This window comes from Indicator indicator, chromosome 3 (genome assembly GCF_027791375.1).
Source record: "Indicator indicator isolate 239-I01 chromosome 3, UM_Iind_1.1, whole genome shotgun sequence".
Classification (NCBI taxonomy): domain Eukaryota; kingdom Metazoa; phylum Chordata; class Aves; order Piciformes; family Indicatoridae; genus Indicator; species Indicator indicator.
The window spans coordinates 567-27897 of record NC_072012.1 but is presented as its reverse complement, the minus strand read 5'-3'; the positions used below and the strand labels follow the sequence as shown (position 1 = coordinate 27897).

The following is a 27331-nucleotide window of genomic DNA, read 5'->3' as shown; positions in this document are numbered from 1 at the left end:
GGGTTGGAAGAGACCAAGTGTTGGGACAGTAGTGATGGAGTGCTGGTGGCCTCCTCTGTCTGCATATCTCCTGCTTCTGCTGCAACCTTCATTCCATGTCCTGAGGATGAGTTTTCTTCTTCACTGCATCCTCCAGGCCTTGGTGACACCTTATAGATGGTGCAGGTTCTGGAGATAGATGGCCTCCATCCCTCAGAAGATGGTGTCTTGAGTCCTCACATGTCCAATCCATGGAGCTGGTGACAGGGCTGGCCCTCAGGTTGGCTCCAGGCCTGACTGCCAACACCAAAACCAGACCCTTGAAGTACCGTCAGATGGATCTGAGCTCTGAATGTAGGGTTCTCCAGAACCCTATGGTGGGGAGATGTGGGGCAATGCTCCTCAAGTGTGGGGTCACAGCAGAGACGAGCCTGGCAGGAGATGGATGTGTCTGGAGCTGCTGCCGTGACCTGGGTTCCTCATATCAGACCCCTTCTCCTTGCCAGGAAACCAATTAAACTGTTGGAGGTTGTCCTACCACCTTGAGTGATGGCAGGAAGGGGTTGTCCAGGGGCTGCCCAGTCCCTGCCACCAATGTGTTCTTGGTTTGCTGTCTCCATCCCAATGACCTCTCCTTGGCTGCTGAGCTACCTTGCAGCATCTGCAGGCTCCCAGATGGTTTCTCTGAGTCACCTCTGGCAGCTTTTCTTGGTGGCCTGGGTGTCAGATAGCTCTGGAGAACGTTCATTTCCTTGTCACACCAGAAGGTCAATGAGCAGATGGGTGTCCATGGCTGGGTGGACCACGTTTGCAGCTTGAGGTGTGCTTAAGTTCTTACATCCATTGTAGAAATCATGGAATGTTGGACTCCGTGATCTCCAGAGGTCCATGCCTTACTATTCCATGGTTGTCTCTGCCCGGCTGGATCCTCCTCAGAGATCAGGACCTCACTGAACCTGCTCATGTTCCACTCAGGCTGTGGTGGGAGGGCAGCATTGGTGAGTGGTGGTGATGCTCCCGTTTGGGAGGCTTCCGTGGAGACTGTGAGGGTGCTGGAACACTGCAACAGGTTGCCCAGGGAGGTAGCTGAGGCCCCATCCCTGGAGATACTCAAGGTCAGGCTTGAAAAGGCTCTGAGGATATCCCTGCTGACTGCAGGGGGGTTGGACTGGATGAGCTTTGGAGGTGCCTTCCAACCCAACTCATTCTGTGACTCTGTGACCTTACAGCTGGGCATGCAGAGAACCTGAGCCTCCCTTCTCACCTTCAGAGCCTCAGGCCATGCCCAAGGTCTTCCTCACCTCCTCCTGGGGAGCTGCTTAGGCAGCTGAGGGCCACACCTGGGGTTGAACTTGAGGGCTACCAAAAGAGCTTTGCTGGCTGCCGGTGCTGCGAGGAGCTGGGCTTTTGGAGAAGGCTTTGGAGGCGTCAGCTGTTTCCTTGGCATGTCCAGAAATAGGTAGGGGGATGACTTGCTAAGCGTTGGCCACTCGAGCTGCCTCCCAGCACAGGGAGAAGAAGATGTTGGTAGCACATCCAGGATTCACGTTCACACCTCGTGAGCAGGAGCCTGTCTTGCTCTGGTGAAGCTGGCGAGATCCTTCTGCTGCTTGCTGGCGGAGCTGCTGCTTCCTTGGGCCTTGGAGGACAGCTCTTGAAGGGGACATGGTTTGATGATGGGCTGGGAGTGGTGGGGGTCACTTGCCTTGGCCGGTTTGGACATGTCACTGTGCACACTGCTGACAAACCCAACCTTGCTTCCTGCACGTCCCTGCAGGGGCCCTTTGCTGCAGGTCCTGGTGCTCCTCCTGCAGGGTCTCCCGGGGTTCTGATCTGCTTGCCGTGTGTCTCCAGGGCACAGGGTTTGTTCCAGCAGCACCAGGCTCTGGAGAAGACATTTGGTGGTCAAAGTCAGCTCCTGCTCAGAGCTGCTCCTCTGCTCGTGAAGTGTCCTTCTACCACTGGTTATTCTGAATGGAGTCCTGCATAGGCTGAAGGTTCATGTGAGGATAAGCCCCATCCATCTGCAGCTCACCAGCCAAGGTGGCCAGCCTGGCCAGGGTTTGGAGAGGATGTCCATGGTTCCTGGGCTCTGTGTGTTGGCTCAGATGGTCCACACAGCCATGACCTACCTACCACCTTCAGCTGCTCTCCTACGTGGGTGAGAATGGCTCTGCTGGAGGAAGAACAGCAGGAGGCTCTGAGGACCTCTGGGTGCTGCCTTGCAGAACCATCTCCATGCTCTGCTGTTAGATACCCTCCAGAGGAAGTCATGCACAGTGCCACCTTATGCCACCCAAGGTGCCATCTCCAGGAGCCTATATCACCCTGGTCAAGACCACAAGACCTGAACTCCCTGCTTGGATCAAGCACTGGACTGATTTCACCCCAGATCCCAGCATGGTGGGGTGGGAAGGGACCTCTGGAGCTCATCCAGTCCAACCCCCCCTGCTCCAGCAGGGACACCCATAGCAGCTTGCCCAGGGGCACAGTGGCCAGAGGGGGTTGGAAGCTCTCCACAGAAGGAGACTCCACAAGCTCTCTGGGCAGCCTGCTCCAGGCCTCCAGCACCCTCACACCAAACAAGTTGCTCCTGATGGAACCTGCTGGGGTCCAGTTTGTGCCCCTTGGCCCTTGTCCTGTCCCTGGGCACCACTGAGCAGAGTATGGCCTCATCTCTTGATGCAAAGACATCCTGAGGCAAAGCAAAAGCTTGGTGACTTCATCCCCTCCTGGTTACTTCAGTCTCTCCAGAAGCATCTCAGCCAGGGGACATCTTCCACTGAAGCAGCTTGCTCAAAGCCTTTTCCAACCTGGCCAGATCTCCCAGAGGTCCCCTGGAGTCCCCTCTGTGTGCCAGCAGGTGCAGAGGCAGCAGCTCTGTTGGCACAAAAGGAAAGGTAAAGCTCTTCTTGGAGATCCATCACTAGCCCCTGGAAAGCCCCAGCTGAGGGGGACAGCAACCAACACACTGGGATTCCACTGGTGGCTGCAGGTGACTGAAGTCTGGCCAACCTTTGAAGACAAGCTGAGGGCTTTCTGCTTGGTCTCTTTGATGGATCTTGATATTCCTGAACATCTGCAGAGGTCTTCTCTTGAGAAGCAGAGAAGGGAAGCTTGTTCCTTCCTCACATAGCATCACAGAATGGTTTGGGTTGGAAGGGACCTTAAAGATCATCCAGTTCCAACCCCAGCCATGGGTAGAAGGTAGCAGGGGTCCCACAAGCACCTCTCTGCTGTAGGTTGGGTGTCCACCACACAATGTTCCTTTATCCTGGCTGGTCCCAGCTGGAGCTGGGCAATGAGGCTGCTACCTGGGTCCATCAGAGAAAGTCCTTCCTGGGAGGTGGTGTTCTTCTAGGGGCAGGAGCAGGATGGCCAACCAGGAATGCAGCTGCAACCTTCCTAGTGAGGAATGGGGCACTCGACTCATGTAGCTGTCCAGCTGCATGTGGCCTTCTGCTCTTGGGCAAATGGTCTCCTGTAAGAGCAGTATGAGGGAGACCCAGCTCTGGTTGTGGAAAGCAGGAGTCCTGTGTGCAGCAGCTCAGGTGGAGGCTGCACAGAGTTTGCCCAATTTTAGTCAGCAGAGACCAACCCCTGTGCCATCTTCCACCTGGAGAAGCTCATTCAGATGGAGACCCAGGAGGAACAAGTTCTTCACCTCTTGGCATCAGTCCTAGATGAGGTTTCATTTCTTCTGTGGTGCTGGGAGAGGGGAGAGGCTTCAGGGACCTTGTGGGGATGTGAGGACATATCTGGGAGGCTTTGGGGCCATCTCAGGGTCTAAGCTGGTGAGTACTGGGGACATGTGGCATTAGCTCTGGTTCCTACACTGGTGTCAGAGATTCATAGAATGGGTTGGGTTGGAAGGGACCTGGACAGGGACACCTCCCACCAGCCCAGGTTGCTCAAGACCTCATCCAGCCTGGCCTCGAACACCTCCAGGGAGAGGACATCCACAACCTCTCTGGGCAACCTATTCCAGCGTCTTCCCACCTTGTTCCAGCGTCAAGCTGGTGTCATCCTGAGCCCACCTACCGTGCCTTCCCTCATCTCCTGGGGATTGGTGTCCACCTTCTTGCCTATGTTTTCCACCATGCCTCAATGGTTGTCTCCTTGTCTTTGCAGCTGAGACCCCAATTGAGGAGTTCACCCCCACCCCAGCCTTCCCCGCGCTGCAGTACCTGGAGTCAGTGGATGTGGAAGGTGTCGCCTGGAGAGCAGGGCTGCGCACCGGGGACTTTCTGATCGAGGTGAGACCTCCTCCAACAGGGCTTTGGCCTCCTCCAGCAGGGCTTTGGGGAGCTGGGTGATGGTTTGGACTCAAGTGGATCATGTCTTGATGGAAAGGTGGTTGGGAATCAAGTGGATGGTCTCTTGGTGGAAAGGTAGACATTGGGTTGATGTCTTGATGGGAAGGTGGACATTAGGTTGATGTGGGAAGGTGGATGTTAGGTTGATGTCTTGGTGGAAAGGTGGACCTTAGGCTGATGTCTTGGTGGAAAGGTGGACCTTAGGCTGATGTCTTGGTGGAAAGGTTGAGGTTGGACTGAATGTCTGGTGGGAATGAGCCAAGATGTCATCTCCTAGGTCTGGAGAAGAGGCTCTAAGGGAGAGGTCAAAGCATTGGTGAAGACTTCAGCCAAGACTCTCACTCTTGTGAATGGATGTCTCAGTGGTGAAGGGATCCCAGAGAATTGGTTCCACTTGGAGATGTCACCACTATCAGTGGAGGAGGGGACATAAGGTGGATCTTCCTCCTTCCAAGGGAGCAATGGTGGCAGGAGAGGTGGAGTGAGGCCAGATGGACACCAACTGTGTGAAGTGACCACGTGTTAGGTGGGATGGAGTGAGAAAGTCATTGAGGTAGGAAGAGACTTTAAAGATCATCAGGTCCAAGTCTTACCCCAGTACTGCCAGGGCACCACCAACCCATTACCCTCAGCACCACATCTCCATAGCTCTGAAACCCCTCCAGGGATGAGGACTCCATCACTGCCTTGGGCAGCCTGGGCCAGACCTGGGCAACCCTCAAGGGGCACAAATTGTTCCTCATGGCCAACCTCTCCTGAGGCAGCTTGAGGCCATTTCCTCTTGTCCTATCTCTTGTTCTTTGGGAGAAGAGCCCAACCCCCACTTGGCTGCAGCCTCCTTGCAGGGAGCTGTAGAGAGGCAGAAGGTCTCCCCTCAGCCTCCTTCTCTTCAGACTCAACCACTCCAGCTCCCTCAGTTGCTCCTCACAAGTTCTTCATATCCTTCTTCCTCTCCAGACCCTTCCCCAGCTTTGTTGCCCTTCTCTGTACCTGCTCCAGCTCTTCATGTCCTTCTTGGAGTGTGGGGCCCAAAACTGATCCCAGGATTCCAGGTGTGGCCTCAGCAGTGCCAAGTGCAGGGTGACTCTCATCCCTCCGTGCTCCTGGCTTTGAGCATCTCAGTAGGTCTGGGACAATCCCACCACGGTGAGGCTTGGAACTGTCTACTGCAAGGGACCCCCACAGGTCCTTTAGCTCTTGCTGAGCATTGCTCAGATGCCCTCTGGAGCTGCTCTTCTCCAGGCTCTCAGCCTTTACTCCTCACAGAACTCCTCCAGGCCCCTCAGCATCTTCCCAGCCTCCACTGGACTCTCTCCAGTAGCTCCCAGTACCTCTGGAACTGGGGAGCCCAGCACTGAACCCAAGACTCCCTAGGTGGCCTCACCAGGGCAGAGTAGAGGGGCAGGAGTATCCCTGCTCTGGTCAGAATGCTTTTCCTGCCATCCCATAATGAGCTCCACACCCTCAGAGGCTGACCAACCCTCCTTGGTTGACCAGAATATATCTCCCATCAACTTTTCCCATGGTTTCCCAAGCTGACCCTCCTGCTATGGTGGCCCTGGCTGTAGCTGAGCTGGGGAGTCCACTGATTCCCATTAGGTCACTGGGGTTCCTCAGGTCATTGTCCTCTGCTCCATCATGGCATTGGGTCATGTCATCATCCAACAGTGACAACTCCTCACCCCCTCTACAGCCTGCACATGGTCATGGACATTGCCTTCTCACTCCTCCTGCTGGAATTTATCTCCTGCTGGTCCCAGTTCTGTCAGGGCCATCTGCTGGGAGGCCACCAAGATCCATGAGGCTTCTCCATCTGGCTCTGGGCTATGGCAGAAGGAGCTGGAGCTGTGTGGAGATGGATCCTCAGTCCTGCAGAGCCAACAGGAACTCAGGCTTCAGGACCAGTCTGTTTGAGCTGTTGCCCTCCAAGCCAAGTCCTCAGGCTCCCTGCAGGTCAGAAGTGCCACCAGAGGTTGGGGCATCAGGTCCTTGCTGTCCCTCCATTGGCTCTTGCCTCCTCACCTTCTTGGCTCTTGCTTCCTCTGCTCTCCTGTCCCATGCTCCTCAGGAGGTGCAGACCCTTCAGCCTCCTCCCCTTCAGGCCCCACCAAGCCCTGTGGAGTGGTCACAGGTCCTCAGTCTCCTGCCTCTTGTGTTGCCTCAGCCCTTGCTGGCTGCAGGTGTTCTGGTGGCAACCATCCTGGTTTTGTTCCTCCTGAAGATGTCCCTCACTGGCTGGGTTCACAGGATCACAGATCCCAGATGTGTTAGTGGTTGGAAGGGACCTCCAGAGATCATCGAGTCCAACCCCCTGCCAGAGCAGGACCATAGAATCCAGCACAGGTCACACAGGAACACATCCAGATGGGGCTGGAAAGTCTCCAGAGAAGGAGACTCCACAACCTCTCTGGGCAGCCTGTTCCAGTGCTCTGGGAACCTCCCAGTGAAGAAGTTCCTCCTGATGTTGAGGTGCAACCTCCTGTGCTGCAGTTTCTATCCATTGCCCCTTGGCCTTTCCCAGGGCACAAGTGAGCAGAGCCTGTCCCCTCCCTCTTGAGCCCCAGCCCTCAGATATTGATAAACATTGATTAAATTTCCTTTCAGTCTTCTCCTCTCCAGACCAAACAGCCCCAGGGCTCTCAGCCTCTCCTCATAGGGCAGGGCTCCAGTCCCTTCAGCATCCTCATAGCCCTCCCTTGGACTCTCTCCAGCAGATCTCTCTCCCTCCTGAACTGGAGAGCCCAGAACTGGATGCAGTGTTCCAGGTGAGGTCTCAGCAGGGCAAAGTAGAGGGGGAGGAGAACCTCCCTGGATCTGCTGGACACACTCCTCTGAGTGCCCCCCAGGACCCCCTTGGCCTTCTTGGCCCCCAGGGCACATTGCTGTCCCATGCAGAACTTGTTGCCCACCAGCACTCCCAGGTCCTTCTCCTTGGGGCTGCTCTCCAGCAGATCCCCTCCCAACCTGTCCTGCTGCAGTTTATTCTTCCTGCCCAGGTGCAGGACTCTGCACTCATCCTTGTTGAACCTCATTAGGTTCCTCTCTGCCCAGCTCTCAGCCTGCCCAAGTCTCACTGAATGGCCTCACAGCCTTCAGGAGTCTCAGCCAAGCCTCCCAGTTTGGTATCCTCAGCAAACTTGCTGAGCAGACTCTGTCTGTCTGTCTGTCTGTGTCCTCATCAGTGTCATTGATGAAGATGTTGAAAAGCTTCTGCTTGGGTGCTGAACCTGATTGTCCTCACCCACTCCCAGGGAGGACCTTCTGCCTTGAGGAGGATAGAGCCTGTGTGACAAAGGGGTGCAGATGATCAAGTTCAACCATCGACCTTACACCACCATCATGAGGCCCACCACAGATCTCTGCACCTGGGTCTGTACTGTGGAGCAGCCCTGGAAGTTGTAGGACCTGAGCAGAGGTGCCCCATGGATGTTGGTCAGGCTGCCCAGGGAGGTGGTGGAGGCACCATCCCTGGAGGTGTTTCAGAAACCTGTGGTCATGGCACTAGGGACAGGGTTTGATGGCCATGGTGGTCTCAGTAGAGAGGTCAGTGGTGGGATTTATCTCACCTCACTTCAGGCTTTGGTTACCTGGGTGCCTGCACCTGCCTGGCTATCCAGTTGGCCACTTCTTCCTGTGGAGACCACATCAATGTGGAGATGGCCTCTGAGGTCTGGCTCAGGAGGTGACAGATCTGCTGGACTCACTGACCAGCTCTACCCTGATGGCACGAGGAACCCCAGGGTGACATTTCCCACGGTAGGAGCCCAGTTTGTGGACAGCATCTTGTGGCAGATGAGTCTCAGGGCTGTGCTCTCTTGGCAAAAGTCTTCTGTCACACCATAAGTGGTGGAGCCACCAACCATGGAGCAGCTCCTTGGAGCTCTTGGGGTTGAGGATCCTCATAGAGAAGGCTCTGAGTGCTGGTACACCACAGTTGAAGCTGTGGGTGCAGCTGCTGGTGGGTCAGGTTAGGAGATGGCAAAGCCTTGACAACAAAGCAGCACTGACACCTTCTCCAAGTGTGAAGTCAAGGAACACTGTGGTGGCCTTGTGCTCAGAGGCGGGGATCTCTCTGGAGGCTCAGAAGTGATGCTGAGATTGCTGTGGGCTTGGCCTCTCTGAGCTTGGCCTGTTTGCTGTCCTCTGGCATCAGCCACAGGAGAACCTTCCTGGAAACACTTGGTTTTGGAGATCCAGTCTTTGGACATGATTCTGAGTGTGGGATTTCATTGATTCATAGAACCATAGAATGGGTTGCGTTGGAAGGGATCTTCAAGATCATCCAGTCCTAACCCCCTGCCATGGGCAGGGCCAGCTTTCACCGGTCCAGGTAGCTCAAGGCCTCATCCAACCTGGCCCTGAACACTGCCAGGATTGGAGCCTCCCCAGCTCCTCTGTGCAACCTGTTGCAGAGTCTCTCACCCTTCCCTCCTATGTCTTTTCTAAGCCAGCTTCTTCCAGTCTAAACCACCACGTCCTGGCCTGTCACTGGTGCCTCAGGAAGACACCTGGATCATTTCTCCATCTCCGCATCCCATGGGAGCTTCTAACGGATAGACTCCCTCAGCTCTGCTCAATCTCAGCAGGCCTGTGGACCTTCATGCAGGTCCCTAAGCTGTTGCTTCCCCGCTTCTGTCTGCCCATCCTACCCCTTCTGCTGCGCTCCATCCACATCTGGGAGCTGTGTGGATGAACATGGGCACTTTGTCCATGAAGCATGGAGACCCCAGCTGCAATTCAGCCATGGCTGGTGGCATGTTCTCTGAACTTGATTTTGGTGCCACTGTGCTGCCAGGAGATCTTCTTCTGCTTTCTGTCCTCCCTCTGAGAGTCTTTGCCCCAGCTGGGTTTTGGCCTTTTTGATCTTCTCTTGTTGGTGCCTATCCTTGGTTCTCCTGGTAGGTTTTGAGAAGGTTCAGAAGCTTCCCAAGGAAGCCTTCTCCATCCCCAGCCAGCCATGGTGGGTGGCTTCTTCCTCACATCTCAACAACGTTCCTGTGGCACCCATCTCCCCCTTCCCTTTGGCCTTCTCCTCAAGAAGCTGATGTCTGTCCTGGACTTCAGAGCCCAGCTCTGCTGCTCAGTTTTCAAACCTCCTTCCAGAGGCAGCCATCTGACAATTGTCTTGTGACCACCACAGTGACCACCACTTCTTCTCTGTCGGTGAGCCAGAGTGGAGCAGAAGCAGTGTTAGGGTGAGGTGTCACCAGTGGCCTCCTAGGTTCCGTGGCCAGCAGATGTCTGGGCAGGGAGAGGATGAGGGCTTGCAAGACTTCCACCAGTTGTTTATGGGTGACCTCACCCAGCAGCTTGTCTCTGGTTGTGGGGACAGACCCAATGTCCCTGCCCTGTTCTCAGCCTAGATGCAGGGACTGGCAGAAGCCATCTCTGTGCTCCCACACTGCAGCTTCATCACATAGAGACACCTCCTTGGCCTTCCTGGAGACAACTATGGCCACACCTTGGTACAACAGATGCTGTTCCAGGTCTCTGAGCTTGACCACATCGCAGCCCTCTGTCCATGGTTACCTTCCATGCTCTGAGAACATGAGGAGAGCTTCCAAACTCCTGGTCATCTGGACAAGGAAATGTGTGTTCCCCTGTGGACCTTCACTGCACACCTCCTCCATGGCTTTAAGGTTGAAGGAACCTTCCAAGCTGCTCCAGTCCAACCTCCTGCAGGCAGCAGGGACATCCCCAACCAGAGCAGGTTGCTCACAGCCCCAAACAACATCACCTGGGATGGTACCAGGGATGGGACATCTCCCACCTCTCTGGGCAGTCTGGGCCAGGCTCTCACCACCCTCACAGTGAAGAACATCTTGTCTCCACTCTTTGAGTTTCAAACTATCACCCGTTGTCCTATCCCAACAAGTCCTGCTCAAGAACCTGTCCCCAGCTTTCTTCTAGGCCTTTTGCTTTCCTTAAGGAGCCTCTAGCTGGTGATGGATGTGCCAGCCCTTGTGTGTCCATCTCCATCTGGTTCCTACATGGAGCACATGCAGATGGACACCCAGGAGATTATGGACATAGGCAGGAGTTTGTGACCTTCTCCTTGGCCTACAGAGGAACCTGCCCTGGTAGGGGGTCATCAACAGGAGGACATTGCCTCCTGGGGAACATCACAGAGTCCCCAGATCCCAGCATGGTGGGGTGGGAAGGGACCTCTGGAGCTCATCCAGTCCAACCCCCCTGCTCCACCAGGGGCACCCACAGCAGCTTGCCCAGGGGCACAATGGCCAGGGGGGGTTGAAGCTCTCTACAGAAGGAGACTCCACAACCTCTCTGAGCAGCCTGCTCCAGGCCTCCAGCACCCTCACACCAAACAAGCTGCTCCTGATGGAACCTGCTGGGGTCCAGTTTGTGCCCCTTGGCCCTTGTCCTGTCCCTGGGCACCACTGAGCAGAGTCTGGCCCCAGCCTCTTGCCCTCTGCAGGTCCTTTAGCTCTTGCTGAGCACTGAGGAGATCCCCTCTGGGCCTGCTCTCCTCCAGGCTCTCAACTCCAGGGCTCTCAGGCTTTTCTCTTCACAGAGCTGCTCCAGGGCCCTCAGCACCTCTGTAGGTCACCTGGTTACTGTCAGATGATGCCACCCAGGAGCGATGTCATTTGACAGAAGAAAACCAAGAGTTGATGATTCTGGTAGCGTTATGGTGGTATCACAGCAGCTCTGGTGGTCAGGATCTGGCTGTCTCCATTCTGGTCAGGCATTGGAACAGGCTGTCCAGAGAGGAGGTGGAGTCACCATCCCTGGAGGTATTCAAGATACCTGTGGTCATGGCACTTGGGGACAGGGTTTAATGGCCATGGTGGTGTTGGGTTGCTGGTTGGACTTGATGCCCTGATGGTTTGATGGCCATGGTGGTGTTGGGTTGCTGGTTGGACTTGATGCCCTCACGGTTGGATGGCCATAGGGGTGTTGGGTTGCTGGTTGGACTTGGTGCCCTCATGGTTGGATGGCCATGGGGGTGTTAGGTTGCTGGTTGGACTTGGTGCCCTCATGGTTGGATGGCCATGGGAGTGTTGGGTTGCTGGTTGGACTTAGTGCCCTCATGGTTTGATGGCCATGGGGGTATTGGGTTGCTGGTTGGACTTGATGCCCCCATGGTTGGATGGCCATGGTGGTGTTAGGTTGGTGGTTGGATTTGATGCCCTCATGGTTTGATGGCCATGGTGGTGTTAGGTTGGTGGTTGGACTTGATGCCCTCATGGTTGGATGGCCATGGTGATGTTGGGTTGCTGGTTGGACTTGATGCCCTCATGGTTTGATGGCCTTGGTGGTGTTGGGTTGCTGGTTGGACTTGATGCCCTCATGGTTGGATGGCCATAGGGGGGTTGGCTTGCTGGTTGGAACTGGCCATCTTGGATCCATCTGAATCATGTCCATGCTTTTTTGACTCTTTGATGCTGTTCATCAACCCATGAGGGGTATCCTGGGGAGGAGGCATCTCCTGACCCTCAGGGGGTTGAGACCTATGAAGATAATCTTTTCATACTTAACCCAATCTGGGGGTCATTTGAGGACAGGGCACTAAATGAAGGCTCAGAGTTGGGGTGGGATGGGGCAAGATTTTGGGGCAGAACCTGCCCCACCTCAAGAGGATGAGAAGAAGCAGGACACAAGGATAGAGTTAAGATGGTTTGGAGTTGGAGTTGCTGGAGGTTATGTGGGAGGGTGGTCAGAAGAGTTGGAGAAATATCAGACGGCAAATTGAGGAATTTTAGAGCATTAGGGAGGAGAAGAAAAAAGAGAGGAGGAGGTCTGGTGGAGCTCCATTTTCGCTCTGAAAATGCTCAAATTGCATCTTCTGGTGCCAAAAAAAGAGAAAAAGCCACCACAAAACCCCACCCAGGCAGCAAGGTTCTGCTGAAGCTTTGAAACCAATCAGGAGGAGGCTTCCATCTCTGCTTTGAGCTGGGGAACAGAGAGTTTCCCAGCTGTAACCAAGGAGAGAGCCAAAAATAGTCCCCTCAGATGCACAGGCGGTGAGGAACATCTCCCCAGCTTCTACCTCAGCCTCCCAGAGCTGCCAGAAAGCCCTGAAGAGCTCTCAAAGTGGTTGGTGGAAGGTTCTCTGCTGTGGTCTTTCTGAGGGGATGGAAGCTGAGTGGTGGTGGGAATGAAGTTTTTGGTGTGGAGAACATCAACAGAGGCTTGAGAATGAGAATGTGGTGGTTGGCATGGAGTGCTTGAACCATGGAGTGCTGGAACCATGGAATCACACAATGGTGTTGGTTGGAGAAGACCTTGAAGCTCCTGGAGTCCAATCCTTGACCCAGCACTGCCAGGGCACCACCAACCCATGACCCTCAGAGGCACCACATCTCCATGGCTCTGAAACCCCTCCAGGGATGAGGACTCCACCACTGCCCTGGGCAGCCTGGGCCAGACCTGGGCAACCCTCAAGGGGCAGAAGTTGTTCCTCATGGCTAACCTCTCCTGGGGCAACTTGAGGCCATTTCCTCTTGTCCCATCTCTTGTTCCCTGGGAGAAGAGCCCAACCCCCACTTGGCTGCAGCCTCCTTGCAGGGAGCTGTAGAGAGCCAGAAGGTCTCCTCTCAGCCTCCTTTTCTCCAGGCCCAACCACTCCAGCTCCTCAGCTGCTCCTCACAAGTTCTTCATATCCTTCTTCTTCTCCAGACTCTTTCCCAGCTCTGTTGCCCTTCTCTGGACCTGCTCCTGCCCCTCAATGTCCTTCTGGGAATGACAGACCCAAACCTGACCCCAGGATTCCAGGTGTGGCCTCAGCAGTGCCCAGTGCAGGAGGAACAATCCCTTTCCTGCTCCTGCTGGCCACACCATTGCTGATCCAGGCCAGGCTGCTGCTGGCCTTCTTGGCCACCTGGGCACCCCCTGGCTCGTTCTATCTGTCCATGTTTCATGCTGGCCTGACCTCCTCACACAACCCTTCCTCTTCAGCTTGGGCTTGCTGGCTCAGGAGGACCTTTGTGCTCCTGCCATTGGTTCAGGACTGAAGGTACAAAGCTGCTTGAGCCTCTCAGCTCCTCCAGCCAGCAAGTCCCCTCACCCAGCACAACAAGGTGGTCCCCACAGCCACTGTAGCTACCTTCTGGTCCTCCTGGAGCTCTTCAGTGTCCTCCTGGAGCTCTTCAGTGTCCTCTTGGGCCTCCTCAGCACTGCTGCCTCACTGAGCTGCTCAAAAGGTGGTTGGAGAAGTTGGGGATGGCCAGGCCTTGACCTTGACATTTTGATCTGTGTTCTTCTACGTTTTGAAGACCCTTTCCACATGGTTTGATTCTTGGTCCGTTGTCTTCTTCCAGGCCCAAAGGCCATCTCCAAGGGCCTGCCACCCTCAGCAGGCAGTCGTGTCTAAGGACCTGGGTTTGTTCTTTGTTGCTGGATCAAAGCCAGCCAGGTTCCACCACTCCCTGGCAGATCTTTCTCGTCCAACCCTCTCCCCATGTGAGGACCAGCCATGGTCTGGAGCACTTCCTTCGGTGGGAGGTCTCCCAGTTGCAGATCTCCTTGGAGATCCATCTCTGCACCTTCACCTCCTGGCATCTAGACCTGCTCTGAGTATCTCAGGCAGTGCCTCCAGCATTGTGAGGCCACCATGGGTCGTCCATGGGCCTGCTCCTGGAGGTCACCCAGTTTGCTCTGCTCACTCTGGGGCCTTCTCATGTCCAAGAGCTTCTCTTCCTTTGGTGGGAGATGGTTCCCTGCTCCAACCTGTCCTGCTCCTGCTGGAGCTCTGCTGGGTGGCTTGGCTGAGGTCCTATTTCAGGTCAGCAGCAACAAACCACAACCCCCTGTTGCCTCCTGAGCACCTGTGGTGGCCTCACTGGGCAGGTTCTCAGGTGCTGCTTGGTGGGACCAACGTCTGGTGAAAGCCCAGCCTGGGAGATGCCGACAGGCAGCACTGGTCAGCCTGGAGTGACTCAGCACAGCTTGGGGCCTGCAGAAGGGCTGGAGAACTTCAGGCCACATCCTCCAGGAGCGAGCCTGGTCACCAGCTTTGCTCCTTTCTTTCTGTGGGCAAGGGGCCTGGACCTTTCAGCAGCTGCTGGGAAAGCTTCCCTGGAGTGAGCATCCAGCTGCAGCTGGTTGCAGTTGTGGGGTTCTGTCATTCATCTTCTCAGGTGGCCTCAGGAAGGTGGGGGGGGGAGGTGAAGGACTTCCACTGTGCCCTTCCCCCTGCTTGGCAAAGCTGCAAAAATGATGTCTTCAACTGTGTTGTCCATGCAGTGTCCAAGCATGGCCACAGGTTGTGCCACCTGACCTAGCTTGGGCAGGGTTCTCACCAACACTGGGTGTGCCTTGGGGTTGATGTTCTCCTGGCCAAGAGGGTTCCAGAGAGTTGTAGGACCATGGAACCAGCTTTGGGTTGAAGGAACTGTTCAAATCTCATCCAGTCCAAGCCCCTGCAGCCAGCAGGGACATCCCCAACCACAGCAGGTTGCTCACAGCCCCAAACAAACCACTCACCTGGGGTGGTGCCAGCCATGGGGCAGCTCCCACCTCTCTGGGCAGCCTGGCACAGGCTCTCACCACCCTCACAGTGGAGAACATCTTCTTGTCTCCATTCTCAATCTGGGCAGCTTACTTCAGGTCTCTGGCACTGGTAGAGGTGCAGGGGCAGCAAGGGAGGTGGGACAGTGCTGGTGGGACAGTGCTGGTGGAACCCTGCTGGTGGGACAGTGCTGGTGTGGGACACTGCTGATGGGACAGTGCTGGTGGGACAGGGCTGGTGGAACACTGCTGATGGGACAGTGCTGGTGGAACCCTGCTGGTGGGAGAGTGCTGGTGGGACAGTGCTGGTTGGAGAGTGCTGGTGGAACCCTGCTGAAACCCTGCTGGTGGAACCCTGCTGGTGGGACAGTGCTGGTGGGACAGTGCTGGTGGGACAGTGCTGGTGGAACCCTGCTGATGGGACAGTGCTGGTGGGACAGTGCTGGTGGGACACTGCTGGTGGGACAGGGCTGGTGGGACCCCATTTCTGGAGAGTGTTAGAGCCAGGGGTTGAGTTCTGTAGCTATTATAATTGGAGTCCCCACCCCTTGAGGCCTTTGAAAGCCTTCTGGCTCTCTACAGCCCCCTGCAAGGAGGCTGGATCCAGATGGGCTTGGTCTCTTCTCCAAAGGAACAAGGTAGTGGACAAGAGGAAATGGCTTCAAGTTGACCCAGGAGAGGCTGAGCCTGGCCAGGAGGAACAATTTCTGCCTCCTGAGTCTGGCCTGGCGCAGGCTGCCCAGGGCAGTGGTAGATTCCCCATCCCTGGAGGGATTTCAAAGCAGTAGAGATGTGGTGCTGAGGGCCATGGGTTGGTGGTGCTCTGGCAGTGCTGGCTCAAGGGTTGGACTTCATGAGCCTCAAGGTCTCTTCCATGCCAAATGATTCCATGATTCTCTCGTCCGTTATCACTTCTCCCTTGTTTGCCCACCAGCTGTTTCCTCCCTCTAAAAGCAGCCCCACCACAGCTCAGCAGTGTGACCACCTCTGGTTCCCAGTGATGAAGCTCCTGAGTTGTGTCCTCCTCATCCCCAGCCCCCCTCCAGCCCAGCACCCACAGGGGAGGGTCCATCTGTCATTGCTTCATGGAGAACCTCCTGTTGGGTTGCTCCTTGGTGGATCCCCCAAGCACCTGAGGTGGCTTTTTGCATTTTGGCCCAGTGCCTGTGGGCAAATGACAAGAAGGTCATGGTAGAGCTAAAGATGGGGACAGCAATGAGCTTTTGGTGGTCTGTCTTGGTGGCCCAGTAGGAAGGAGAAGGTCCAGCTCTTGTCTGAAGCCCTGGTGTGTGCTGGTCTGCACTGGCCTCTTGAGGTTCCTCAGCTTCTCCAGCAGGTCTGGTTGGACATGTTTCATGGGGGGCTTGGCCAAGATGACCTTTGAGGGTTCCCACCCCTGGCTGTGTGAAGGTTGAGGCTGCTGGTGGATGGCACAGCTGAGCTCTGAGAACCTGCTGGGCTGTAGATCAGATGCAGGAGGTGCAAGGTCACCCCAGGTTGGTGTCTTGACGCCCTCTGGGTGTCTTGGTGCCAGCTGGCCCTCACCTCTGCCCTCTGTGTCCCAGGTGAATGGTGTCAACGTGGTGAAGGTGGGGCACAAGCAGGTGGTGTCCCTGATCCGACAAGGTGGCAACCACCTGGTGATGAAGGTTGTGTCCGTCAGCCGCAAGCCAGAGTCAGAAGAAGTGGTTCGGAAGAAGGGTAGGTGGCACTGGGGGGGAGGGTGGGCGGGGTGGGTGGCATCACCTACACATGCCCATGGGTCTAGAAGCCACCTGGGTCTACCAGGAGGAGCCTGGCATGAGTGGGTGACCCTAAAGCTGCTGAGGAAAGAGGGCACTGTGGTGGGAAGACCTGCCCCGAGGCTGGCATGGAAAGCTCTGCACACAGAGTGCTGGCACGGCTGGGCTGCTCTGGCTGCAGAGTGGCACAGGGGATGGTGGAGGTGGCACTGGGGCAGCTGGGCACAGCCAGTGTCTGCTGGTCCTGTCCATGGCCAGGACACCAGCAACTCTGGTGCCACACTGAAACTGGTTCCTCCTGAGGAGCCCAGCAGCTTCTGGTGCCCATGGAGGTGGTACTGAGAGCAGAGACCTGCCCCTCGTCGCTGACCTGGGATGGGTCACAGAGGGCAAATGCCCCCACTTTGGTGTGCAGGGAGGTTGCATGGTGCAGAACCAGCCCCACCATGGGAGGCAGGGGTGATGGAGAGCAGCCCCTGCTCAGCCTGGGGCTGGCATGGTGGAAAATGTTCCCTGCAGAGATGCAGAGGGCATTAGGATGGAGCTCGGTGCCCACAGCCTGCAGGGGGTGCCAGGGTGGAGGACAGCCCCCCATGATTGGGGGTGCCAAGGGGGACCTCATGGATGGAAGCTGCTGGTGCCATTTGCCACATGTGGGACTTGTCTTTGCTCAGGGAAACCACCACAGGCAGTCATGGGGCCGCCAGAAGGCTCTGGGCCTTCACCCCCTGGTCCCCAGACCCTGAGGGCAGAGCTGAGACCCTCAGCCAGAGGTGGGCCCTGGGGGGAAGGTTGGTGGTGGAACCATGGCAGGGGGCATCCAGCCGTGGGGGGCAGGGGCACATCTGAGAGCAGCCACTTAAGGAGGCAGCAGCTGGCAGCAGAGGGCAGACTGTTCCTGTCTGTGCCCACTCTGGGCTGTCTGTAGGGAGATGCTGTGGGGCAGGAGTGGGGTGCCAGGAGTGGGGTGCTGAGTACTGGTGGTTGGTGCTGGAGCAGGGTGCCAAGAGCAAGGTGCTGGGCACTTGTGGTTGGTTCTGGGCGCTGGAGCAGGGCGCCAGGAGCAAGGTGCTGGGCACTGGTGGTTGGTGCTGGGTGCTGGAGCAGGGTGCCAGGAGCAAGGTGCTGGGCACTGGTGATTGGTGCTGGGTGCTGGAGCAGGGCACCAGGAGCAAGGTGCTGGGCACTAGTGGTTGGTGCTGGGTGCTGGAGCAGGGTGCTAGGAGCAGGGTACTGGTGGGGGGGTGCCAGGTTCTGGATCAGGGTACAGTTAGGGGTGCTAGCTGCTGGATCAGGATGCCAGGAGAAGGGTACTGGTGGGGGGTGCTGGTTGCTGGAGCATGGTGCCAGGAGTAGAGTACTGATGGGGGGGTGCTGGGTTCTGGATCAGGGTGCCAGGAGTGAGGCGTTGGGTACTGGTGGTTGGTGCTGGGTGTTGCAGCAGGGTGCCAGAAGCAAGGTGCTGGGCACTGTAAGGGGTAGTGGGTACTGGTGGGGTAGCGCTGGAGCAAGGTGCCAAGAACAGGGTACTGGTGGGAGGTGCTGGATGCTGGTGGGGGTGCTGGATCAGGGCACTGGTTGGGGTGCTGGGTGCCACTCTGCTGGCACTGCACATGTGCAGAGGGGGAGGGAGACAGCTCAGCCCTGGCAGCCGGAGCTGCAATTTTGTTGTCAGGGCACAAAAGCAGAAGCCGTGGGCAGGGAGGAGGAACAGGGAGTGGTGCTGGCATTGGTGCTAGGATTGGTGCTGAGAGCAGTGCTGGCACCAGTGCCAGGACCAGTGCCAGGACCAGTGCTGGGACCCAACACTGCTGCTGCTGCCCCCTACCCTGCTGCCCCACTGCTGCCCCTCACTGCCCGTGCCCCTTGCCCACCCAGCCGGGCAGATGCTTGGAACTTCCAGTGGTGGCACCAGATCTAAGCCCCCTCTGCTGGAACCCTGGCACGGCAGGAGAGGGCCAGCCCCACCCCCTGTCCCCTCCTCTGGAACTCCACTCACCCTGTTGGCACCGGCACTGGCATTTTTGGGGTGGAATCCGCCCCTGCTGGGTGCCGTGATGCAGGCAGTGCCAGCGCAGCCTGCAGCCCGGAGCTGGCGTTGCCATGGCAATGGCTGAGCGTTGAATCCAGCGCTGGCAGGCGGCGGGTGAGGAGGAGGAGGAGGCACCCAAGTGAAGAGGAATAGCCAGCAACTGCTCCCTGCTCGCTAGGCTCATGGCATGCACCTCCTCTGGGAGCACCCCCGCGGGTCAGCCTGGCTAGGGAGCCCCTTAGGGCAGCACCACAGCCTGGCACAGCACCAGCTCCCGGCACGGCACTGGCTCTTGGCACGGCACCACCTGGTCGTGGCACTGCATCTCCTCCTGGCGTGGCGGCTCACCCCGGTACAGCACCTTAGCCTGGCACAACACCGATCCCGGCTCGGCCTGGTGCCACCTCGTGCCCACCATGTGCCAGGGCTGCCCGGCATGGAGCCGGCTGCCGCCATTGCCTCTGCCTTAGGGGCCGCAGCGGAGGGTGGGTCGCGGGGGGGTTGTTTGGGGACCAGAGCCTGAGCCGAGCCTCGGCTGGTTCCTCCTCTTCCTTTTCCCCACCCTCTGCCCCCATGGCACCCACGGTGGGCAGGCAGCCGGAACCCCGGGGGCGGGCAACCCCCTCGCCTCCGTAAACTCGCCCAGGGCCCACAGCGTCTCCGCTGGGTGTCCAGGGTGGGGCTTTTGGGGGTCTGTTTTTCGGGGGACATGACCCGGACTCTGCCCTGCTGAGGGCCGTGTGTGGCAGCTGCCCGCCGCAGGTGCCTGGTGCCCGCGGGCCGTGCCCAGCTGGACCATGAAGAAGTTTGCCTCCACGCGCAGCCTCAACAAGATCCTGCAGCAGTGCGACTCCTCGTCCCGCGAGTACGAGGAGATCCAGGCCGTGGAGAAGAAGTGGCACCTCCACCTTGCCACCCCGCGAAGGCTGCTGGACAGGAAGGGCAAAACGATGCCATCTCTCTTCCTTGCAGCGCCACCACCCCCCAAGAGAGCCCCCAGCACCACCCTCACCCTGCGCTCTAAGTCCATGACTGCCGAGCTGGAGGAGCTGGGTAAGGGCTTCGGCTGGGCACGGCTGGGAAGGAAGGCTGCTGGGGTATGGTGTGGGCATGGGGCGGCAGAAGCCATGCTCAGCTCTGCCTTCACGCAGGGTGGGCAGGGGAGGGAGCAGCAGAACTTACTCTAGCTCCATCTCCGTGCAGGGGGTGCATGGTGGGGGTGCATGGGGGGCATGTGGGGAGGGGGATGGAGCAGCAGAGCCCATCCTGTGGTGCCCATCTCCAAGGGAAATGCATGGGCAGGGGCACAAGGAAGCTCCTTATGCCAGGCTGCCCATTGTGGTGGTGTGGTGGATGAGACCCTGTTGGCAGAAGGGTGCAGGACCCTCCCCCACAAAAAGGCTTGGGTTGTGCCCCACCCAGGCTCTGTCCCTCCCCAGGCTGCGCCCACCTCACAGATCTCCCCCAGGCTCTTCCCTCCCAGGCTGTACCCCTCTAGACTGTACCACCCTGAGCTGAGCCCCCCAGGGCTGTGCCCACCAAGAGCTGTGGCCTCCATACCCACCTGTGCCTGTGCCCACATCTCCTGCAACCCCCACCCACCCTGCCCACGCCTCCAGCTGCCCTGGCAGCCCCAGCCCTCAGCTCCCAGTGTTGCTTAAAGCCCCCACGCCCACTCCTGCCTGGCATCCACAGATCCTGTGCCCAAGCCCTGCACTCTGCTCAGCTCTGGTGCCCACTGAGCCCAGCCCTTCCCAGCTGTCCTGGTGCCCACTGAACCCAGCCCTTCTCAGCTCTTCTGGTGCCCTCCTTAAGCCCCGTGCCACAGGGCAGCTAAGGTAGGCACTCCCTGGTGGTGGCAGTGCCAAGGTTGGCTGGCAGAGCAGTGGTCCTTAGGACCTGAAATGTGGAGGGACCCTGCTCTGGTGCCACACGAGCTTGACTCTGCCACGATGGGTAGTTCCAGACTGGTGTAGGGTAGGATGTTGGATGTACCATGGGGAACCCACCAAGAGCATGGGCAGAGCGTGGGGCACCCACTCCAGCAGTGCCCAGTGCCAACTTGGGCCAGGCTCCTGCTCTTCTTGTGCTGGTTGTGCTGTGGTGGGGGTGCAGGGCTGGGTTTGGTGGCCACAGCCTCTCGTAGAAGGGCACCTTGAAGATTATCAAAGTCCAACCTCCTGCGTGGGAGGAGAACCCACCAGAGGGGCAGGAAGCCAGGCAGGGACCCACCACCTTCCCTTTCTTTCAGGGCTTTGACTGAAGGTCCAGAACCTGTCCCATTCTGCTCCCTGTCCCCGAGTCATGTCCAACCCCGTGGGGTTCCCTGGGAAGACCTGGACTGTGGGAGGGTCAAGCTCATGGTCAGCCATGGGGCTGAAGGGACAGCTCTGGAGTGTTTAAGGGTTTGTAGCAGCTGCTTGGTGGCTTCTTTTCTGCTGAGCTCACTGCCTTGGTTCCCCCCCTCTCTCCCTGCTTCTCCAGCCCTTGGTGCTGAAACTGAAGGTGTGGTGGCCACCAGCAGCCCTGAGGAGAGGCCTCAGAGCATCCCATTTGTGCCACTCGGGGTTCTTCCCTTTGCAGCCAGCCTGGGGCTGATGTTACACAATGGTGATGGTGTCTCACCAGCTCCTTGCCTCAGAGGACGCCTTCCCCAGCTTCACCTGCCCTCAGCAGCTTGAGCCACACCTCGTGACAGAGGGATGAGCCAACCTGGGACCCCAAGTCCAGCCTTGGGCAGGGGGGTTGCCAAGTGGGGTGTGGGGACCTCTCCACCAGACAGGTGTGAGGAAGGGTCCCTGGGCTGGGGTGAGCAGAACTGGTGGGGCTGGAGGAGAGGGAAGGCACAAAGAGCAGAGCCAGCAGCTCTGCCAGAGGATGCATCAGCACTGAGTCCTCATCTCCAGGAGGCTTTGGCATTCCAGACACTGCCTCTTGTGCCTGGAGAGGGCTGGGGAGCTGCAGCTGTCTCCTGGGAGAGGAACGTGGGGATGTGTCATAGTCCTCACCTTCTCCAGGAACCACCACAGTGGTTGGGCTCTGCTCCACATCCTTGGAGCAGGGAGAAGGCTGAGCCCTGTCCCACCACACGGCCCCAGGGATGTGCTGCTGGTGGCACATCCCCCAGCTCTGCTTGGGTTTGGGGCAGGTCCCACCCAAGCCTCAGTGGTGAGAAGGTTCAGAGCCTCATCTCCTCTCCTGAGGGGACAGTGCTGGTGGGGAAAGGAACATCTCCACCTGCAGCTTCTTAGCAGGACCTTGGTTGGATGGTTCCAGTCCCTTTGTCCTCGCAGCCTGGCCCTGTCCTGCAGCTGTGTTGGCATCTTCTGGCACGTTGGACCAATCCCTTGAGGAGCAGCTTCCCAGCAATCCTCCTGACCATGCTGGAAGCCAAGGAGATGCCTCCTTAGGGGGCATGGAGAGACTAGCAGCTCTTAAAGGAGTTTCCTCCATGGCTGGGGCATTAAAGCCCACCCAGACCTCCTGATCTTCCTTCCCTCTGCTCTCCTGGTCTGAGAAGGAAGAGGAAGGAGGAGGAGGGCTCACCAAGGGCTGGTCCAGTGGTGGGGCTGTGGAGAACCCAGCTTGGTTTGGTCCTTGCTCAGCCATGGGTCCAGGATAGGCTTTGGCCACCCCCAGGGGGATGCATGAGGAGCTGCAGCACCCCAAGAGCCCAGGGAGCGAGGCTGGGCTGGGGGGAGCAGAAGGTGCATGCCACTCATGATGTCTTCTGTTTCTTGATTCCAAGCCTCCATGAGGAGAAGAAAAGGGGGTGAGTGAAACCAAATGTGTCCTGGGGCTCCCCCTTTCCCACCAGCACCCACCCAGGCACTCGAGGAGGTGCACCCCAGCTCCTTGTCCCCTGCTTGTCACAGGGAATGGCTCAGCTGCAGGGAGCTCCCAGGGGCTCCTCCACCCCCCACACCATGTTGTCATTCCTTGGTGTTTGCTCTGCGGGGAAAGGGCCTGGTGTAGGAATGTCCCCATGGGTGGGGTCCTGAGAAGAGGCTCCTCCAGCCCCTGGAGCTCAGCCAAGTGATGTGGCAGCCATGCTCTTTGCCATGTCCAGCACTGCAGGTCCTGCTGCTCCTGGTGGTCCCCAAACCAAGGAAGTCCCTGAGGATGGACCTGGGCTGTGGGCAGGCTTTAGTGGCAGCTCCAAAGGCTTACCCAAGCCATAGAGTCCTAGAGTCACAGGCTGGCTTGGGTTGAAGGGACCTTTAAAGCTCTCCTAGTCCCCCTTTAACTACTAGAAGACCAGGTTGGAAGGACATCAAGGATCATCTGGTCCAACTTTTCTTGGCCAGATTGGCCTGGTCTGAATCTTCAAGGTGTTAATTGTCAGGGAAACCCCAACAGTTGGCTGAGGAGGAGCTGGTTTGGCTTCTGAGTGTCCTGGATTGGGTTAGAGAGGGCCACCTCCCATGGAGGCCACATTGTTGGTGCCCAGGCTGGCTGCAGTGAAGCTGGTTGCAGGAGGGCTCTGTACGTGGTGGTTGTGGAAGGGACATTGCCTGAGGGACTCTACAGAAGCAGGAGGTTCTTGTCAGGGTTGAAAGCTCCTGGATGGAGCAAAGACATCACCCTTGTCCTGGCCCTGCAGTGTGGACTCTTCTGCATTGGTGGTGGTCAGAATAGTTTTGGTTGGAGAAGCCCTTTAAGATCATCCAGTCCAACTGTTGACTGCCAGGGCACCACCAAACCATGTCCCTCAGCAACACATCTCCACAGCTTTGAAGGTCCTCTAGGGGATGAGGACTCAGGGTTGGGGGGGACTCAGGCTCATTCTGAAGATCAAAGTTAGATCTGGGCCAGAATTTGCTCTTTTTCTAATGGAAGGATGAAGGTTCCTCATCATGTGGGACAACCAAGAATGGTCCCTGCCATGGGAGGTGGCAGGACAAACCCTGGAGGTCAGGCAGGCTGGTCCAGGAGTGCTAGAGATGCAGCAGGTGCAGCTCGGGGTGCTGGTGACTGGTTGTGCATTGTGGTGCTTGAGTGGCTCCAGAAACACCTCCAAAACCTTCCTTAGCTGCTGGCTGGGGAAGGAGGAGACACCCCAACAGCCACTTCCCCACTGCACAGAAAGGGTTGGGTTGGAAGGGACCTTAAAGATCATCCAGAATGCCATGGGCAGGCACACAGGGCAGGCACACCTCCCACCAGCCTGGGTCACTCAAGGCCTCATCCAGCCTGGCCTTGAACTCCTCCAGGGAGGTGTTGCTGATGCTCCGCAGGCTGCAGGGACCAGGTGGAGATGGGTGTGCCAAGGGAGCTGCCTGGGCATGGTGCTCCCTGACCTGTTGATTCTCCCTTGGGTTGCAGAGAAGCTGGATGAGATCCTGGCTGCCGCCGAGCCAGCACTGAGGGCGGACATGGTGGAAGCGGACTCCAGGGCAGCCACCGTCAAGCAGCGGCCAACAAGCCGCAGGATGACCCCCGCAGAGATCAGTGTGAGCCAGCGGGCAGCCGGGCACCGTGCCGGGGCTGGGAGCACCGCTGCCAAGGCGGGGGGCACCACTGCCAGGGCTGGGGGCACTGCTGCCAGGGCTGGGGGCACCACAGGAGGCAATGCAGCTGGGGGCACCGCTGTGGGTGATGGCACTGGAGGACAGCAGCATGGCTGTGGGACAAGGGCTGGAGGGACATCAGCATGGCTGTGGGAAAAGGACTGGAGGGACAGCAGCATGGCTGTGGGACAAGGGCTGGAGGGACAGCAGCATGGCTGTGGGACAAGGGCTGGAGGGCTAGGGCTTGACATGGTGCATGGAAGGAGAATGCCTGCAGCAGATGAGGACACGGAGCAGGAGCCTGGGCTGCTGGGTGCATGCTCTCCGGTTTGTTATGGGCACTGGGTGAGGGTCTGGAAGTGGATCTGTAGGTGGTTGTGGAGCTTAGGTCTCCAGTATAGGACAGGGTCTAGCTGATGTTGGAGAGACCTGGAACTCCATGGTAATGTTGGGGTGGAGCTGGAGCTCCAGGATGATGTTGGGGTGGAACTGGAGCTCCTGAGTGATGTTGGGGTGGAACTGGAGCTCCAGGATGATGTTGGGGTGGAACTGGAGCTTCAGGGTGATATTGGGGTGGAACTGGAGCTTCAGGGTGATGTTGGGGTGGGACTGGAGCCCCACCCAGGCTGTAGTGGGCTGAGGTGAAGCTCTGGGTCCTTGCAGCTCCATCTCAGCCATGACTATGCTGGAGGCCATGGATGAGTGAATGCAGGGGCGTTGGGAGGGCCCCTGGGAGGTGCACCTTGTGCAAGCCCCAATGTCCTGCTTTGTCCCCTCTTGCTGCAGTCCCTGTTTGAGCGGCAGGGGATGGCTGCCCACGCCGGGGTGCTGGCCGAGAAGCCTCACGTCTCGCTGCGCAAGGGCATCCCTAGGACCAAGTCTGTAGGTAAGCCAAGTGCTGGGGAAGCCTCTTGTGGAGGTCACTGAAGGTCCCTGTTCAGACCTGGCACTGCCTGCAGCTGAGACCTGCTGAAGGTCGTGGGAGAGGGAGGTCACAGTTGAGTTGGAAGGGACTGGTGGTGGAAGATGTCGAGTGTGGTTCTACTCTGAAGGTTGCTGAGATGTTTGTTCTACTACTGAGATGGGTCCTGCTCTTGAGAAGATTGGGCTGCAGAAGCTGGGGACCTCCTGAAGTCCATCCTCTCATGGTGTCCTTATGGGACAGCCAGGGAGCTTCTCCCACCCCCCACAGTGGCAGGGGAGGGTGGCTGATCTTCTCTTGGCCCAGGCTGGGCTGGGCTGGGCATGCAATGTGCTGAAGGGTGGTGGAGTGGCAGACCAGGAGGTGTTCCAGGGTGACAGCATGGGGCGGGTGACAGCATGGGGCGGGTGACAGCTTGGTAAAGAAGAGGACAGTGGTTGGAAGGGGCTGTGTTGAGGCGTCAAACCCTGTCCCAAAAGGTTTGCAGGGCAGCTTGGTCACAGCCAAGATAAGCCAGTTTGTGCCCAGGTGGCCAAGAAGGCCAGCAGCAGCCTGGCCTGGATCAGCAATGGTGTGGCCAGCAGGAGCAGGGCAGGGATTGTCCCCCCTGCACTGGGCACTGCTTAGGCCACACCTGGAATCCTGGGCTCAGGTCGGGGTCCCTCACTCCCAGAAGGGCATTGAGGGGCAGGAGCAGGTCCAGAGAAGGGCAACAGAGCTGGGAAAGGGTCTGGAGTAGAAGGAGAAAGTTCTGGAGAGCTTGTAAGGAGCAGCTGAGGGAGCAGGGCTTGCTGGGCCTGGAGAAACGGAAGTTGAGGTTCTCTACAACTACTTGAAAGGAGTCTGGAACCAGATAGGCATCAAGGTCTTCTCCAACAAGTTGCTCCTAATGGAACCTCCTGAGTTCCAGTTGGTGCCCCTTGCCCTTGTCCTGTCCCTGGGCACCACTGAACAGAGTCTGGCCCCAGCCTCTTGCCCTCCATAGGTCCTTTAGCTCTTGCTGAGCATTAGATCAGATTAGGGCTGCTCTTCTGCAAGCTCTCAGCCCCAGGGCTCTCAGCCTTTGTTCCTCACAGAGCTGCTCCAGGCCCCTCAGCATCTTTCCAGCCTCCACTGGACTCTCTCCAGTAACTCCCAGTCTCTCTGGAACTGGGGAGCCCAGCACTGGCCTCAGTTCTCCAGCCGTGGCCTCACCAGGGCAGAGCAGAGGGGGAGCAGAACTTCCCTCGACCTGCTGGCCGCACTCTTCTCCATGCCCCCAGGGCACTCTTGGCCTTCTTGGCCACGAGGGCACATGGCTGGCTCACGGGCAACTTGGTGGCCACCATCACTGCCAGGTCCTTGCCAGCAGGTCACCCCTCACCTGCAGTGGTGTATCAGGAATGAATCAGAGCTGATGTGTTTCAGGGAAGAATGACAACAGAGCTGGAGATGTCCTCTCTGGAGCAGGGGGGTGGCTGCAGCATCCAACAGTGAGCCCAGGGGAGGAACTCACACAGCTCCTCCTCCTTGTCCTCCATCCAAGAGTCGGCTGAGTCTGCACACAGGGGAACCATTCTTGTGGAGGAGGACAGCAGCTCCTGGTCTCCACTTTGCTGGCCACAGTAGACAGCAGAAGCAGCTCTTGGATGAGCGTGGTGGAACTCCAGAGCAGCTAAAATAGCAAGCAGGCAAGCAGGAGAAATTGGGTTGCAATCGGGCTTCTTTTAGAAGTCCTCCTGAGCTGTCATTTGCCACCCACAGAGCAGGCTCCTCTACACAGTCAGTTGACTTCATGATCAAAACCACTCCTCACAGCAAGCAAGGAGATGAAAAACCAGCAGAGGTTTGGCTGCTTTGGCTCTTTGGCACACAGAGCTGAGGTGGCTTCCCAGGCACTTGTGACAGAAGAGCAAAGAATTCTATGGCTGCATCTCCCAAGTGTCTGGAGTCAGTGGTGGAGTTAACCCTCTGCTGGCCAATGCAAGGAGTAGAAGGGAAGAACTCTTCCCACCAAGATGTGGAGAGAAGTGTTCTGCAGTGGGGAGGCTGAGAAGATCTGTCAGTTTTCCAGGAGAGCCACCACACCATCTGCTCCAGCCTGAGGAGCAGCAGGCTCTGGGAAGCCTGCAGAGCTCTCATGGTGGCTGCAGGTCTCTTCCCTCAGCAGATCAGAGGTGATGCAGAAGGTGGCTTTGCATGGATGGAGTTGTAGAAGGATTCAGGTTTGGAGAGACCTTGAAGCTCATGGAGTCCAATCCCTTCACCCAGCACTGCCACAGCACCACCATGGCCTCTTGTCCTCCCACCATGGCCTCTTGTCCCCTCACCATGTACCATGGTGAGAAGCTTGGCTTTGTCCTCTTGATAACCTCCTGTAG

The 27331-nt window shown here is 57.7% G+C and overlaps 1 protein-coding gene across 1 annotated transcript in view; it reads left to right on the top strand.

The window, feature by feature from the left end:
- Window positions 1-24935, top strand: part of LOC128980865 (SH3 and multiple ankyrin repeat domains protein 3-like) — a gene marked incomplete at its 3' end in the record, with an annotated part of 226171 nt that extends 201236 nt beyond the window's left edge. Inside the window, exons 16-21 of the mRNA XM_054399419.1 lie at window positions 4111-4235; window positions 16331-16466; window positions 19512-19592; window positions 22288-22311; window positions 23865-23992; window positions 24836-24935. Coding sequence (XP_054255394.1) covers window positions 4111-4235; window positions 16331-16466; window positions 19512-19592; window positions 22288-22311; window positions 23865-23992; window positions 24836-24935 — 594 coding nt within the window. The remainder of the gene's footprint in view (window positions 1-4110; window positions 4236-16330; window positions 16467-19511; window positions 19593-22287; window positions 22312-23864; window positions 23993-24835) is intronic.
- Between the last annotated feature and the right edge of the window lie 2396 nt (window positions 24936-27331).